Below are 17414 nucleotides of genomic sequence, written 5' to 3'. Positions count from 1 at the left end.
ATGCCCACATATGTCTGTGCATTTATGTTTCTGTGTATAGGGGGAGTTGTGCATTACATCAAGAAGATGTGTTAGGGGTGATTGGTTTTTTTTTTATCTTGTCTAGAGGGTTAAAGCTTTAACTTGCCTTTGCTAATGCATGTAAATAGCTTTCTTGTCCACTTAATGAGAAGGCTGGCTTGTTATCCTGTACAATGCAGCTGGGCACTGTTCCAGAAGCATAGGCACTTCATTTCAAAGACAAAGAAGCCAGTGCAGACACGGGGAGAAACCTGGAACATTGCGCTGTGGATTTTTTCAGAGCGATGACTCATTTCAGTTCACAAAGGATTCTGGGCAGGGTAGTGAGAAGTCAGGTTGGCTGATCCATTCCTATGACTTCACTTTGCAGAGAGCCAGGGAGAAGAGGAGTGACACTGCAGAATCCTGAGGCACTGCAGTGGAGAGGTGCTTTGCAAAGACTGTGAGTGCCTTCGGAACAGGGGGTGGTATCAGAACGTGATTTCAGCCATTCCATGGAAACAGGGCAAAGAGAAAGAGATGTTTTCAAAACACTGTGTGGGAGTTATATTTGTAGTCCCTTTTAGATTCTTCTCCACCTCCTCTGTAATTTCTTAACCATTTATTTCTCATGCTTATGTGAGAATTGCATGAAATGGTGTTCCTTTCAGTGGACCTGCATAGATAACTGCATTTTTTTCTTCAGTATGCCCCTATTTCCTGCTTTAAGAGGTGGGTGTTCAGCATATTAATGCCTAAAAGCATGCTTTGTTTTCCTTCTTTCAGGTCCTGTGGCACTGACCTATGCTGCAATCAGCCAGCTTCCACAGTGATATAAAGCCCCAATATGCACATTGTTGTTACATCACAGCTTCTCTGGATACTGTACTGGAGCATGGAACCAGACCATAGGGGTTCAGGTAAGTCCCCCTTTTTTAACATATTGTGTGCCAGGCATATAGACATGGACATTTATTTAAAAATGCATTTGAAAAATATTGTTTGGAGAAACACATTCTAAAGCACACAATATATTAAAAAAAACTACAGTCCCCTCCACCTCCTTCCCAGGATAAGCAACGCTACAGAAATCTCTTCAACTGAATCCTCTGGGAAAGTTCCATGCTCCAGCAGAAACTTTTCATGATCATAGTTGTAACATGTGCTGGGATATCATTTTGGATCAGGAGGCAGCTGGCCACAGGACATGAACAAAGAAAAGGAAAACTAAATCACAGGAAATACAAAGGATGAATGCATGTAAGACAAATCTGCTGACTGGGTAATTTAGCACCTGTTTCTGAAAGTTAGTGCCACTTGGTGAACCTGGACATCATGATTTTAGCTGGGTCTGAATGATTAAAAAGATCAATTTACACAGTTGAAGTTAATAACTAGTAAGGAACTAGGACTCTGTTTAGGTTTGTTATATTGGTTATACTAAGTCTGACGTGTTTTCTTCAGGCTGTGTAGATTTGAAGTGGTCACATTCTTGGAAGTGTTCATTATTTATTTTGGGGGGTGTGCATTTCAGAGAAACAGAAAGAACTTGCTGGTTAATGAATGAATGTGTTACTGCATTTGTTGAGCCTTTGGTTAAGCTTCTCTTAAACAGGAACAAATTGAAAAATCTTTAATGTATTTTTTATTGTTGTTATCAGTCCTTTAATATGTGTAGCTGTCCAGTAAACACAACCTGCAGCTTTTTTCATAAAATACTACAGGAAGTGTAGCCTAAAATGAGGATTTAGGCTACAAATGGAAACAGCACAAACAACATTTCTTCTCATTTTCTTTGTTTCTGGTTTTGCCAGTGAAATGTGATGTTTTCTGTGTTAACATGCTGATGCAGATTCAAGGTATTTCATAGCTGTCTGGTTAATACCAAAGAAATCTGCATATTCTTCCTTTTCCCTCCTTTTGTTCAATCAAATGGGAACGTCTAAATTAAAATGGCAATTATATATCCTTGTTGTGAATTTACATCAGAATAGGTTTGCTACATCTATGTAAGTATTCTTTAATTAGCATAATTCAGTCAAGTTGGGGTTTGAGGCAAAAGGGGATAATTGTGCAACCCAGGCCAGACATGTAACTTCTTCAGCATCTATCCCTTCATTAAGTAAATCTGAACGTGTACTTTTTCTAGAAGAGACTTTTTGCTTTCAGTATTGTTGGGAAAAAACAATAATATTCTAGGCCCTCCTTTGCCCACTAAAAGTAGTTTTGTTTGAAAATGACCTTTCTGTAGTTCTTCCCAGGGTGAAATCATAGGCAAGTGTTGATCAGAACAGGCTGTTGGCAAGAAAATTTTTGTAGGGGATTTCTGTTGCCACTACCACTATAACCATGAGATGCCATGAAGTTACTGTGCTCTAGCTCAGTGTTTTCTGATCAATAATGTGATTCTGCAAGCAGCAAAAGTAGTGAAGTCAGATTCCCCTTGACAGGTGTTTTTGACTGGATTCTGTCCTATCTAGTGGCCATTTGCTATGCCTGAAGCTCTGTATAGATGTAATGTGTAGCAAACACTTGTTTTAGAATCACTGCTCTTGTCTAGTGAGGCTCAAGCTCCCTGACACATGCAAATACACAAATTGTGCAAGCCTCATTTTCTGTGGAAACCAAGCTAAAAATTATGTTGAAAGGTTGTCTTGAGCCATAAGAAACAAAATATTAAAAAGGTGTTGAGAGTCTGAAGAAGTGAAACTGGGCTTTGACTTCCTGTACTTTCAGGATGCAGAATGTAAATCAGAGGGTCTCCCCCTATTTCAGAGAAATAGGGTGTATAAATTCTAATATAGTATGATTTTGCACTGTAATTTCTTCATTCACAATGGTTGTACTGAATTGGTTCCATTTGTAAGTCAAGAGGTGATTTTTCGAGTAATCTTTATGCAAAGTTCATGAGATAAGGAGTTTGACTTCCAGGTCACTTCTTCCCAGCAGTAGAATCACTAATAAAAATTCTGTCATTGGTATGTAGTTGATGTTTTAATTGCTGATACATGGTACAGAATGTAGTCTGCCTCATTTTCTCTCAAAATGGTGTTACCCAGACTTGCAGAGAACAGACACACTAGATACACTGTCACAAGAAAGTTCTGGCTGGTATGGGTTCATTCAGGATATGGGAATTTTTATTCCCAGCTATGTTAGACCATCAATTTCTCATCTGTATGTTAAAGATAGTATGGTTCCCAGTTTTTCAGAGTGTTTGAAAACCACTGAAGAAAATTGCTATGTAAGAGCTAAGTGTTTATTTTATGTGCTACATAATCTTTTGTTCTAAGTAATAAAAATAATTTTTTCCCCCAGGCTAGTGTTACAAATCCCCAAGGCATAAATGAGTACAATTCCCGTTCACTGTTTCTTATGTGCTTAGACATTCTTTAAAATTGAATGTCACTTAATACAAGAAGTCTAGAAAGCTTTTTTTTATTATTATTTAGAGAAAGGTTTGGAAAGACATTGCAGAAACAGAGCTGAAGCTATATATATACGTATATATCTCGTATTTAACCAAAACATGCAGTCAGCTGGTGAAAACTGCTCTGTGAGCTTCAGTTTTCATTTAATTGGGAACACAAACATATGAAAGTTGAGGCTAGTAATTTGATTTCAAAAGAAAGCTGCTTGAGACAAGCATCAGTCAGAGCTAACAGGAGCCATATGCTAGATGTTTTATGTAAGTGATGTGGTCTTCAAAAAAATTAGGAAAAGCATATTTGCTTTTTTTTTGAGCAGATCTTTCCTAAAGAAGTTGTAGTAAACCTTCTGTTCAACAGCCTAACAGTATTTATGTGTGTAATTGATGTTAATATATTATATTATATCATAGATGCAAGATATTTGCTGTTACTATGCATCAAAGAAGTTTGTTGACTTAACTATAACCACAGAATGTGATTTCCCAGAGCCACTGGACCGTCAAGACAAAATCTGGCAAATTAGAACTTCCCTGACTGAGGGGCGTTTGCCTTTCTATCCCTAGGTCTGCTCAAAATATGTACTAGCCTTTCTAAACACGAGCTAGTAACTGTCTCAGCAGACAGTTATGAAAAACAAGCTATGGAGATCATTCTATCACAACAGAGGTGAAACAAGTTTTCTTGTCATGAAGAAGATTGAAGAGCACTTGGTAGAAAAGAATGAAGCTTAACTCATGATATTCCCTTACAAACCAGAACGGCCCTCACATAAACTAGTATTTGTTAAACTTTTCTATTTCATTTAAAAGCCATTTAAATGATGATTTTATGGGCAATTATAGTAATCTTTGTAGTTAATTAAATGGTTGTCAAACTCCCAAATATTTGCAAGCAGGATGTGTGTTACCTTGGTATACTAACTATAATGTGCTGTGCTAGAAATTGTGTTAACATTAAGGAACCAATACTGAATGTTTCGTATTGAGGAGTTATGTGAGGTATAGTTAATATTTTGGTGGAAATTCCTGGCTTGTTCTTGGTGACAAGAGTCCTGCTGCCAGGGGGTCGAATTCAGCACAGACTGAACGTTTCCTGCTCACTAGCCTAGAAAGCAGTTCGATGCTGAAGGCCTACTTTAAAAGGAAGAATTGTGCAAAGTTACTAAAATCAGACAAATCTTATTATTTCTTAACTTGTACTTAGCCAGTTTTAAGTTAACAAGTCCCCACTGGGACACATCTCAGAGGTGGATCTCTGCAGGCTCTTGGCAGTCAGGGGAGAGGGATGAGCTGCTCCTGGGCATGAGCAGAGCAATTGGTTTCTGAGTTCTCGTCCAGGCATCCTTCTGGGGGCAGCTACAAGGCTGTGGAGCAAAGCTTCAGATATAAAACTCCTTGAGTCCCTTTCCCACTTCAGGAAGCTGGTTACTGTATTCAGGCCCATTCTTTACATCCTAAGTATTGTTCTGGTTAGCTGTGAATGGATCATTCCCATGCAGGGGAAAGAAAGAGGTCTTCCTCCCACTTTCCTGTCCTGGCTCCTGTGTAGGTGGCAGTGGGAGTGCATGGCTGGGAACAGGCACAGATATACTCCTGCCAGACTGCTTAGTTTTAAGAAATTGCCAGGTCTTTGATGATACACATAAAACAATTAAAGAGTTGCTGCCCTTTGCCTGGACGCCCTTAGAGCTACTCTATCCCAGGCAAAACCAGGACACCAGAGAGCCCATTTCAGTGTCCAATGAACTTGATAAGATTAAACCTCAGCTGTGGTCAAATATATGCCAATCTGTCTGACATTGCACTGAACTCAATTTAGTAGTTCTCACAAGGATACCCATGACACAATCTTTGTGTTCAGGAGAGTAATTTCTTAGCTAAATCTGCATAATTCTTACCTTAATTCTGATGCTTCTTAGACATGAAATTAATCATTAAAGAAACTGATCCCCTATACAAAGTGTATGGTGACTGGTGATCAAAGTTCATAAACTTATGTGTCTGGCTGATTACAAAGACTTGTCTCTGAACAAGTTTAAACTGACAGCAGATATAATTTTTGGTAAATAGTAATATAAGAACTGTGACGTTCTTTATCCATACTTAAATGATGAGGGAACAAATGGTGTTGCTCCCAAGTCATATGGAAGCATATCTCTCATGTTTCCCTGTAAGCTGTGTATCATCTTTGCCGTTGTCTGTAATGCATGTGGCAGGAACTTTTAGGTGTATTTGAGTAAAAAATGTGCAGAGAGTGTTGTATTTTAAGGTCATAATTCTGTGATGGAATAAGAATGAGGAGGATCTTGGGCTTCATTGTGTTGAAGCTGGAGGAATGCTACTGTGCTGGGAAGGGAATGCAGCATTGAGCTGCTCAGGTCTGATTAAGCAAAAGCAATTAGGAGATAGCATAGCACAAATGTCTAGTTTTAAATCATTCTTGTATCTTGGGTCATGTGTATCACTGTTGTAGAGCAGATAGAAGAGCTTGTGATTGAAAAATATTGCTCGTAAGTCTCGCTGATACAGCTATGCAGTTTACTACTCTCACCAATTTTTCCCTCCAAAATGCTGAGTATAATGCCAGAGTAAATGCATTTTGATAATCAGTTTTAGAAGCTGCTGCTCTTGTTTAGTAGACATAATAGGAATATGGAATTAATGGGGCAAATAGTAGATCTTCTGAATTGAGAATGAAAACTTGAATTTTAATTAATTTCTACTAATTTTATTCATGATTTGGTCACAAGGCGTTGCTCTGTGACAGCAGAAATAGGGTGATTTTCCTGACATTTCAAAGCCATTGAGGTAGAATTTAATCCCTGGCTATTGACTGACCTGCGGCCAGAATAAGATTCTTACTTAAGCACCCCTTGTTCTGTCTGTTAGTCTTTTATTACTCCTTTTCCACTGGCAAGGAAAATATTGTAGCCTGTTGCTTTCCTCTCTTTGAGATCACTGGGGAGCTGTTACTACTTCAAGAAGAGTAACACAGCAGAATTGAAATTTTATGTACTTGGATAGAGTATGTTAAAATGTGCTTGTATAAGTGTAGTCATGCTAGTATTATCAAATTGTAATTTCTCCCATAACTTTAAGATCTTTTTAATGATTTTAACTATAGGTTAATGAATAGTTTGTAAGACAACATGAGGAAAGTTACAACAAATTTAATTTTCAGGCCATCCTGAAACCATTAAAACTTCTCTTCTGAAAAAACACATGGTTTATACAAAGACATTTGATGTGTAGATCCAGGTGAGGTTTATTCAGGGTATCAGTCTTAAGGTGTTTTGATGCTTTTGGGCCTCTAAAGAGTGTTCTGTGCTTTATCAGCTGAGTTAAAATATTATTCATTAACTTAGCAACATTTTTAAAAATCTTTGCTACTATTAATAAAAAATACTATATCAAATGAAGACAGTGGGTGATCTATACTTTGAAAGGGGAGTGAAATTTCCCCTTTTATGTCCAGGGAAATATATGCAACTATTTTGTTTGTGCAGTTACCTAGTATGTTGTTAAACAGGAGGTTTTCCACCAATGAGTGCTAATTTATTGGCATTTTTCTGAGATTGTCTATTGTACCCTTTGAGAAACTGTGTCTGCATAGTGTATATCTACCATTTTGCAAAGTTCTCTGTGTCTTTAGTTTTGAAATAGGCTGATGAATGGTTCTTAGTTGTAAGACTTTTATCCCCAGCTCAGTACAAAAGCTAGAGATCTCTGAATTTTCACCAGCTGTATCTCTACTTCTTTGTCCTGTGAGCAGATTTTTAAACAAAATGCTTCATTGCACATCTTTTACCTTTTTACAGGTGATGTATCACCCATCAGCATGTCTCCCATCACTCAGTCACAGTTTATTCCACTTGGGGAAATCCTTTGCCTGGCCATCTCAGCAATGAACTCTGCCCGAAAACAAGTCACACAAGAAGCACTAATGGAGCACCTAACCACCTGCTTCCCAGGTAACCAATCATTAATAAATCATTGGTCAGATGAGCACGTCTGTGAAAGGGCAGTTAAAGAATCCTCAGTACTTTCTAGATGGGAATATTGACTAATCCTGACATTCTAACCAAAAAGTAAAAGGAGACAGGGTTCTAATCTTGGAACTTTCTCTTTATTCTTAAACATATAGCGAATTGAGTTCTCTTTGATAAGACCATTCATGTGAAATGCGTTTTTCAGGGCAAATTCCTGACTTTATGTAAGTAATAAAAATTACTTGAGATACTTAACAACAAAATATTGGCTTGTTTCTTTTTTCAGACGGTATCAGAATAAGTTTGTTTGTGATTTCTCTCATAAAATAACCTTTTTAATCATCATAGCCGAAAGAGTAGAGGGCTTCTTAAGTAGCTATGGAGAACAAAGCATTATGTGTCACAGCCAGAGCAAGCTCATTTCTCCTTTTGGCTTTCAAGCTGGTTGCAGCTAACTCGTAAGAGTTCTGTTGACATCATCCAACCAGTTCAAGTGTCATTGTCCAGTCTCCAAAGAGGTAACCTCATGGAGGTCTCTGTAGAGACCTCCCTCCTAAAGACCAGGTTTCCCACATAACTGCATGGTTTCCTTCACCTAGAACAGGCTCTCAATGTGTGACCTGATGCAAGTAGTAGGGTCCAGTAACAATGATGTGCCTGCTTCAGGGGGAAGTTGTATTTGAAGTGAAAGGACTGTGTCAGCCTGCTTTCCAGGAGTTCTCAGATCCTTCTTGGATATAGTTCTAGCTTTTGCTTCTGTACTGCGCTTGCTTGAAAAACAAAAAAAAATACCAGCCATCTCTCTCCATGACTAAACTAAAAGTTTTGGAGAGCCATAGATACACTTGCTGGTGATCTGTTCAAAAGGTATTCTTGTCAGCATTTGATATTTATCAAATGGTAAATGGAAATTGTCTCGGATTAAAAATACAGTAGCATCACAAAAAGGGAATCCTATAACAAGAATGTACTCTTGAACATGCTGCTTCTCTGCTGCCCATCTGTATCTGGAGTGGGTGAATCATGCAAAATGCATCTTGTAGAGACATTTTACATTGAGGCACTGGGCAGAGGTTTACAGCTCAAAAGAGCAGGACTTTTGCAGTTGTGCTTTGTATGATCCTGGGCAAGATGTTTACCGACTCTATGTCTGAGTTTACAGCTCTCTAAAATAGTTGAGAAACTATTTTATAGCTGCAAAAAGTAGCTAATTAAAAATGCCTCAGTAGGAAAGCTACTGATGCATCTGTCTCATCTAGGCAGCCTAATCATAGCCATGATTTGATGTCTGGAATTTTTTTGGTTACCTTTTAGAACAAGAGTTACTTAAAGCCTTGAAATTTACATTTTTTGCTATAACTGATACTGAGTTCTGAGAATTTAAGATATAATTCTCAATTGAAAGCTGTGTTCAAAATAAACAATTCTGTCTGACATTTAATAATTGCACTTCGAAAAAATTACTCAAGCATGTTTTATAAATACTGGCTTTCTCTCCCTATTTGTAGCTTTGTTTATCAGGCTTATTTTGAAAATAGTGGTAAAAATTGTAAGAGAATGCAAAGAAAGAAAAGTTCACAATTGTAATTCCTTTAATTAATTTTCCTGATTTTTTCCCAAGTTATCTTTTCCATATATGCTATGTACTAGAAGAATTTCATAGATTACAAGGATTTTTTCAATTATTCTATCAATAGTTTTATATGAACACTGTTGCATAGTGGAAATGATAATTTATTGGTGACATCCCTTGAGTTTCCTGGGAGCATGATTATCAGTTCACTTGGTGTGTTATGCTATTCTTGTTAGACAGAACCAAACATAAAAAATAATTCAGCTAGCTGGATTGTTTTGTAGACGTTGCTCAGACAAAGCCTGAGGCAAGTTAGCACATAGTCTCTTGCTGCCTTTTTTTTTTCCGCTAGCCATTAACATGTGAATTTCTCAAGTCTGAGGTTTAAAAAAAAAAAAGGAGAGCTTCACTTCCCAAAATGTAGAGAAAGTTATTTGAAGAAAAAAAATCCACCTTTTGTTGACAATTTTCCCCTTCTCTAGAGCAATGCCTTTCTCTCCGAGCCACGAGCCACTATATTTAATGTAGCAAGCAAACATATTCTCCCAGTGTATGAGAATTATCCAAAAATTTTCTCCTTTCCAATAAACAGAACTTCTTGTGCTGACACTTTTCACTTTTCTGCCCAAACTCCTCTAATAAATCAGCTGTAGCTTTTTGAGCCCTTGTATTCTTTGTGGCTATTGTAAAATATCTGATGTCGTCATATACTGATAGTTTATTTTTCCTAACTAGGTGCTGATGCTCTGAGGGAGAGAGGGGCATTACCACTGTAGATGTGTCTGTTGCTATCACATTACCTCTCCATACCTCTTCCTGTAGCAGCACTTGTCTGCTTGTGTTGTTTGTGCTTTAATGAATAGATCCTTCACTGCGTTTCATGGTGAAGATAAATTTCCTAAGACCCCAGATGCTATTCTCAAAAGTGCCTAAAATAATAAACCTTTTTCCTCAGTGCAGGGTCTTACAGTTGCTGTCTAGCCCTCTAGTTTGCTGAGCCATTGTGCAGGCATAAATCTGGGCCATGGCTCTATCTGAAATAAGGTATGCTAATTATTTATAACATCACATAGCAACCACTCCACATCTTTAACTAGTATTTCATGAGCCAATCAGAGTATTTCTTTTATCCCTTGTTAAGCCTTAGCATCAGCTCAGGAGAAAATCATTTTAGCAGATTTAACACCATTTAAGTACTACTTCAGATGTATTTTTCATGAATTTATTTTATTCAAAAAAATTGTATTGATAATGCACATTTTATTTGTAGTTTTTGTTATTTGTCAGGTTTTTAGAAAAGCAAGAGGGCTGCTCCTGCACGTGCTTCCATTATTCTAACTTAGAATTAAACAATGAGATGTTTGTACAGCCCTACTTTGTAATTTATTGACCATGGTTTAAATCCCATACATTAAATGTAAATCTTTGAAATCCAGTATAAGGAGCTAAGAATGTAACCCCTGTTCTGTGTTTGGCAACCAGACACTCTTATCTGTATGAACCTGGACGAAGACAACATCAAGCCTTAGTCTGTGCTGCCTTTAATAAGGATATTTGTCTCTTTTTTTCTCCTCAATTTTGTCCATGCACACGTTTGAATAATTGTAAGACATTTAAAATTTCAGTGTAGAAAATACTTGTGTATTAGCCTAGGTTGCTTTTGAAGCAAGCAGTTTTCTGAAAGCTGGCAAATTCCTCTGACAATCACCTTTATAACTTCACTCTTTAAATATATGAATTATATGTGTAGCACTTAAAAGAAGTGTCTTACATTAAGTGAGTTCACTCTAGGTCAGTGTTCTTTGTGAGCAGCAATAATCTTCTGTCTGGAAGCTCAGTGGATGGCATAGTAGACTCTCTTGAGATACAGAAAATGTACATGTCTGATGATTCAATGTCCAGACAGTTTCTGCTTTTGAATTATTAAACCACTACATAATCTTAAATAACACCACTGCTGTCATGCAATATTTTATGGGCTAGAATCTGTAAGCCACTGGTTTTTTTCCCCTTGTTCCTATTTAATAGAGGAAGGGAGACCATAAGGAGACCTTTGAATGCAGAGGGGTAGGTTTTGTTATATAGATGTTATATGGGCAGACTGCTTTAAAGAGGAAAGTCTTGAGAAAGCCAAGAAATCTGTATTCACTCTGGATCCCATTGTTCCTTGTTAAATGTCATTGCTCCTGTCTGCCATGCAGGAAAGCCTAAGCTGAGTTTGGGTCTATTTCTGCTTTTGTAAGTACCTAAAAGATCTTGGAATAAAACTCACGGCTACCCTTAGCTGACAATGCTGGGAGCTTCCAAGATCTGCACCTGCTGTCATTACTGCTGGCTTAGTGAACCACAGCATGGACTGTATGCTGGGAGTGATAAAAGTGATAGGCTTCAACTCCAGAGAGAAGGCTGACACGATTAACTTTGCAGCATCATTGACTGCCAGGCGTGCTGATTTTTTCCCCTTGGTGTTTATCTGCACATTCTCCATTCACAGGAGTTACTCGATTAATGTAACTACTGTGCATCCAGTGTTTGGAGGCTCACCCAGCACATTTGTAGCCCTTATGGTTTACTAGGTGAAAAATATGTCTTATTATTTTTACCATGTATTTGCAGTGCATTTTTCCTAAATTGCTGTAAAACATCAGTACATCCATTTCAATCTCTTTCCCTAACTTTTCTCTAAGCTCCCAGGAGAAATACTTTCATCTCTTTTATTTGTGTTGTGATGTTTTTGAAAGAGTATGTTAAGAAAAATCTTTTTAGTAAAATAAGGATGAAGAACCAGGTGGTCACAAAGGTAAGTATGTGATGAAGTCATTACTTGCAAGCTTCTGAAAAGTGCAGTGATCAGGCAGGTTGTTAATGTAGAGGAAGGGAGAAAGGTTGGCTGCTGCAGAGCAGGTGCACTGGAGTTAGACCGTAGCTGAACCCTGCAGTGCATATTCAGCACGGGGTGGAGAAACAAAGGAGCTTAAATTTTGTGATCATCCACATCTTGCCATGATGCAAGTCATGTCAAAGAGGTGGCATTGCCCAAGCAGACACTGCAGCTGCACTGCAGGAAAGAAGAGTCAGATGACCACTGGTTGTTACAGGGACTAAAATCACTCTTCATGTTCCTGTATGCTATCAAAAGCTCATACAGAGGACAGCCTGCTTTGCCTCATAATCCAGAAGAAGCTCACATATTGTTTACTTCAGTCCAGAGAAATTCGGAATTCTGGGCTAGGTGCAAATAGTCCTTTTTTCCCCCCATCTCTCTGGATTTCAGCTTTTCCTGCCTGTTGCTGTTTCTGGCCTGTTAACTCATCTAGGGGTTCTGGGGGTCTTTGTTACTCTCACTCAGTTTATTACAGAAACTGTGGATACCTGCATGAAAAGGGGAGAAAATGAAAGCTCCTGATTCTCTGTATTTTTTTTCTAATTTTCATTCTCATTTATGCTCTCAAATTATATCCTATCCTGGCCTCTCACTTCCTGCGTCCAAGGTGGCCCCAATATTTCAGCTCTATGGACTGTGCATGAACTGTATTAACTCTACCCTAGTCAAAACCAGCACATGTCCCTTTGTGCTTCTCCCTGGTGCCTTCTGTGTTGTACGTGCTCTTGCTCATACCAATGTTGTTCCTAACCCTTTGCTGTTTCCATTTTAAGATTTTAAATACATATATGAGCAGTATGGTCATGTCACTGAGTTCAAATAACACTCCAAGTTAGATATAAGAATATGTTGTCTCCAACCCAATTGCAAGAAAGAGCATGAGTTAAGGAATTAGTACAAAGTCTCTTTTTCTTGTTGCTTTTAATGGGTTTTGTGTCACAAGAGGATCAGTGAGCTTGCAGGCTCCAACCTTTAATATATTGGAGAAGAGTTGGTGACCACACACTGTGTGCTTCTGGAGATACTGTGTTTGTGGCAGGTACCCTGGCTGAGATGTCTCCATGAAGTATTTTTGTAAAAAGCATATGCTTCACTGAAATGTTTTTGCATGCATTGAAATTCTATTCTTCAAGACAGAGTTTGACTTGACAAGGTCCTGACCAACCTCATCTAAATTGGCCGGGATTTGAGTAGAGGTGCTGACCAGATGAATTCACAAGTTCTCTTCCAACCTAAATTGCTCTCTGATTCTTTTTCTTCCTAAATTACTTTTGTTTAAAGCTAAGACACAGAATAAATAATATTAACTTTTTCTGTTTAAAATATACCATTCAAACCTTTGGAAAAAAATGTCTCTAGTTTTAAAAATGTAGACCAGACTAGTACTCAGAACACATATTAGTTAAACAAAATATATTGATCCAAGATAGCTTTTTTCCACTGATAATATGGAAGCATTTTAGTTTTTTATTCAGCATAAACAGACTTTAAAACTAGTTTGTGAACTGAAGTACCTTTTTCTTTAGCTCTAGATGGAACTTACTCCTATACACAACATACAACTTAGTGTTTTATCTAATAAAGTATTGAGGGTTGGTCAAGCACCACTGAATCCAGCAGGTGCACTGGTAATGGGAAGGATCTGGCTCACAATACCAAGTCTACCATTTGCCATTGATGCAGGGTAGTCATATGTGTCCCTCTCTCTTGGTATGCAATATGTGCACTTAGATAGTGTCCCTCACATCTCACCTGGAAGACAAGGAAATCTGAGAAGCAAAATCTGTAACTTCGAGCCTAATGGAAAAGACTTTCTGGGTAAGATGAACTGTATCATTCAGGATGTCTCTGTTTTGGAGTAGCTGATATAGTTGAAACATATTTTAATGGGAGAGCAAGTCAGTTAAATCAGGTCTGTGATAAAGGGACAGTTTGAAGAAATGCTTTTTTTCTCTGTGTAATGTTCTGTGAGAAAAGCAGCTTAGGCGTTCAGAGCAACAAATAACGACTGCTATATGTGACAGGGCATTATAAGAATAGTTCTGGTGACATTGGATATAAATACTTTGTTGGAAGAAAAATAAAAGTAGAATTATTTCCATTGACACTCTGATTTTTAGTGATTCCATCTCATAGCTTAAGGTCACCTGCACGTTGGAAGTGATTAGAAGATTAGATTTATTTAGCACCTTATTAATGACCTACTATTTAATTAGTAATTGATATGTCTGAAGCGTAGGAGATAAGTTGAGAAATAAACAGAGAAAAGAATGCCTAACAAAACACTTTACTGGAGTTGTTTGTTCAGCATATTTCAGCTTGCACAGTGGAAAAACTAGCTTTTTGCTGGGGAGGGGGAAACCAGGTCCTACACAGTTTTATGCACTTCCTGATATATGTTTACTGTTACTTCTAGGAGTTCCAACACCCAGTCCAGAAATCCTTCGTCATACTTTGAATATGCTTGTACGGGAGAGGAAAATATACCCAACTCCGGATGGTTATTTCATTGTAACCCCACAGACTTACTTTATAACACCATCTCTCATAAGAACTAACAGTAAATGGTACCATTTGGATGAGAGGATACCTGACAGGTCTCAATGTACCTCTCCACAACAAGGAACTATAACTCCCTCCACCTCGGGATGTGTCAGGGACCGAACACTACCCAAAAACCACTGCGACTCCTGCCATTGTTGCAGAGAAGACATGCACAGCATGCATGCATCTACCCTACAGAGGAAATCAGCAAAAGACTGTAAAGACTCATACTGTCCTCCTTCATTATGTCAGGTCCCACCTACTGAGAAAAGTAAAAGTACTGTCAATTTTTCATATAAATCAGAGACACTCACAAAGCCTAAGGATGTAGAAAAGCAGTCTAAGAAATTTGGACTCAAATTATTCCGATTAAGTTTTAAGAAGGATAAGACCAAACAGCTGGCAAATTTCTCTGCCCAGTTTCCTCCAGAGGAGTGGCCGCTAAGGGACGAGGACACCCCTACCACTATACCTAGAGAGGTAGAAATGGAGATTATTAGGCGCATTAACCCAGACTTGACTGTGGAAAATGTCATGAGACACACTGCACTAATGAAGAAACTTGAAGAAGAAAAAGCTCAACGAAGCAAAGCAGGGTCTTCAGCTCACCACAGTGGACGAAGTAAAAAGAGCAGGAATCACAGAAAGTCTCATGGGAAATCGAGGTCACACAGCAAGACCCGGGTGTCCAAAGGAGACCCATCCGATGGCTCTCATTTGGATATACCTGCTGAAAGGGAGTATGAGTTCTATGATCCCTTGACTCGATCCCCACGGGAAGGCTGTTTTATAATAGAACACAAGGGAGACAATTACATAATGCACAGCAATCCTAACATGATTGAATCTCACTTTCCCATGACACCAGAGTGGGATGTGTCTGGTGAACTGGCCAAAAGGAGAACTGAAATGCCTTTCCCTGAACCTTCCAGGGGAAGCTCCCACTCCAAGGTCCATCGGAGCCACAGCCATACACAGGATAGAAGATCAAGGAATGAGCGGTCCAGTAAGGCTAAAGAAAGGTCTAGATCCATGGATAACTCCAAGGGACCTCTGGGCTCAGCAACTTTAGGCACACCTGAAGATATAGGAGAAGGCTGTAGTCCAGATGACCAAACTACTAGCCAAACCTACATTGATGATAGTACCTTAAGGCCATCTCAGTCACTCAGTCATCAAAGGGCTCTGATTTCATCTGCAAGCTACAAAGAGACTTGCATCCCTGAAATAGCCGGGGGCAGTGTAGAAACCCCCAGTTCTTGTAGCCTATTGGAACAAGGCAAGCCTACAGAAAATTTGCCATCATATAGTGAGCTCAACTCCTGCACAACAAAATCTGCAGTTGATGACTATTTTCAGTGCAACACATCCAGTGAGACTGTGCTTACCGCTCCATCACCACTGGGAAAGAATAAAGAGGATCATGATACGCTAACAGGGACAGATGGGCTAAAAAAAATTACTCCCACAGAAAGACAGTCTCAACATACTGCTAGAGAGCCTGGGGTGCACAAGGAGGAGTCCCCAAAGGGCCCAAGCAGTGGTTCAGTGACTGCTGGCCAAACTCCAGAGGTGATTGCTAATGGGCGGCTGGTTCAACACCATAGCACTGAATCAAGCAGCCTTGACAAAAGGAAAGAAATATTTAGCAAGGATACGCTCTTTAAGCCTCTGCACAACACTCTTTCTGTGAATAGTTATCATAAGTCTAACACACCTCTGCTAAAGCCCCATCAAAAGACCCCCTCTGACACATTGCCCGTCAGATGTGAGAAACTTGAACAAGCGATGGTAACCTCAGTCACACAAGTCATGCCCGTTTCTCAGAGACAGCAAGAGACAACCAGCAACCAGGAGGCCTCCTTTGACTACTACAACGTATCTGATGATGATGACTCGGAGGAAGGAAACAACAAAAATGCCGAGGAAGAAAAGAACAGGGATGATGTTGGTACGATGCAATGGCTCCTAGAGAGAGAAAAGGAAAGGGATCTACAGCGAAAGTTTGAGAAGAATCTTACTCTTCTCACCCCGAAGGAAACAGAAAATAGCAACAATCAGAGAGCCACCCATTCAGCCCGTCTGGACAGCATGGACAGCAGCAGCATTACTGTGGACAGCGGGTTCAACTCTCCACGGTAGGACTGTCACATTCATTGCAGCTTTACAGACTAGGAAATTCCATTTATGGTTTTATGGGTGTGTGATATTGGTGACAGAATGTAGGGCTGTATTAAAAAATTTCACACGTTTTCAGACAGTGTTTTTTCTACAGCTCTCGAATCCTCTATTCAGATGCATGCGTTTCCCATCATACAGTAAGAAGCCAATGACCATTTGTGGCATTGACCCTGTATTATTTTCTGTTTGCTGAAAACCTCCCTGTATCCTTTTTTTCTGTATTAAACTTGTGTTTGCTTTTACTCTTCCCTTTCCCTCTAAGATACCATCAACAAGATTAATGGAAAGGCTAGGCATGACCAGGTGGCATAATGTTTGGCTCAGACAAAAAGAAAAACAAATTAGATTGTTTTGTGTTTGGGCTTCCTTGTTTGTTTTCTTCAAAAATTTTGGCAGTGTATCTAGTCATCATTTCAAACTGGTGAGACTGGAAGAGCCACTCCCTGTACAAGTTAAAAGTGCTCAGTATATTTGAACTTCAGATGTGACTTACTGCTGAGGGAGAGGTGCCTTGTCTAAGATACTTGGGAAAAGAGTCCAGATGTTTGTGTGTAGTGGTGCTGGTTAGTAATTACTATTCCAGGGATTCCAGGCATCATGGAAGTCTCAGTGTGCTAGCAGTCTTACAAATGTAGGGAGTAGAGAGTTGTTGGTGCATTCCCTGCCCTGGAGATTTCATAAGTTCATTTCCAGGTTAAGAATCCTTTATGCCAGCCTTCTTTCTTGTCTGTCTGACCTTTGGCAGTCCTAGGTCCTTGATGGAATGGAGCATGACGAGTTTTGTTTGACCTGCATAGCAACTCATCAGAGTTC

The 17414-nt window shown here is 39.0% G+C and overlaps 1 protein-coding gene across 9 annotated transcripts in view; it reads left to right on the top strand.

Moving 5' to 3' along the window:
- STOX2 (storkhead box 2) overlaps positions 1-17414 on the top strand; it is a 142726-nt gene that overhangs the window by 115978 nt on the left and 9334 nt on the right. For 5 of the 9 annotated variants that reach the window (XM_014880469.2, XM_088163525.1, XM_014880470.2 and 2 more), the window contains 2 exons: positions 7249-7401; positions 14293-16558. In XM_014880469.2, the coding sequence (XP_014735955.1) occupies positions 7249-7401; positions 14293-16558 (2419 nt within the window). Of the gene's footprint in view, positions 1-337; positions 464-591; positions 733-799; positions 921-1235; positions 1261-7248; positions 7402-14292; positions 16559-17414 lie in introns of those variants that run through there. The other 4 variants (XM_088163531.1, XM_088163527.1, XM_014880473.2 and 1 more) reach the window with 4 other exon arrangements.

Source organism: Sturnus vulgaris, chromosome 4 (genome assembly GCF_052056855.1).
Source record: "Sturnus vulgaris isolate bStuVul1 chromosome 4, bStuVul1.hap1, whole genome shotgun sequence".
Taxonomy (NCBI): Eukaryota; Metazoa; Chordata; class Aves; order Passeriformes; family Sturnidae; genus Sturnus; species Sturnus vulgaris.
This window is presented reverse-complemented; position numbering and strand designations above follow the sequence as displayed.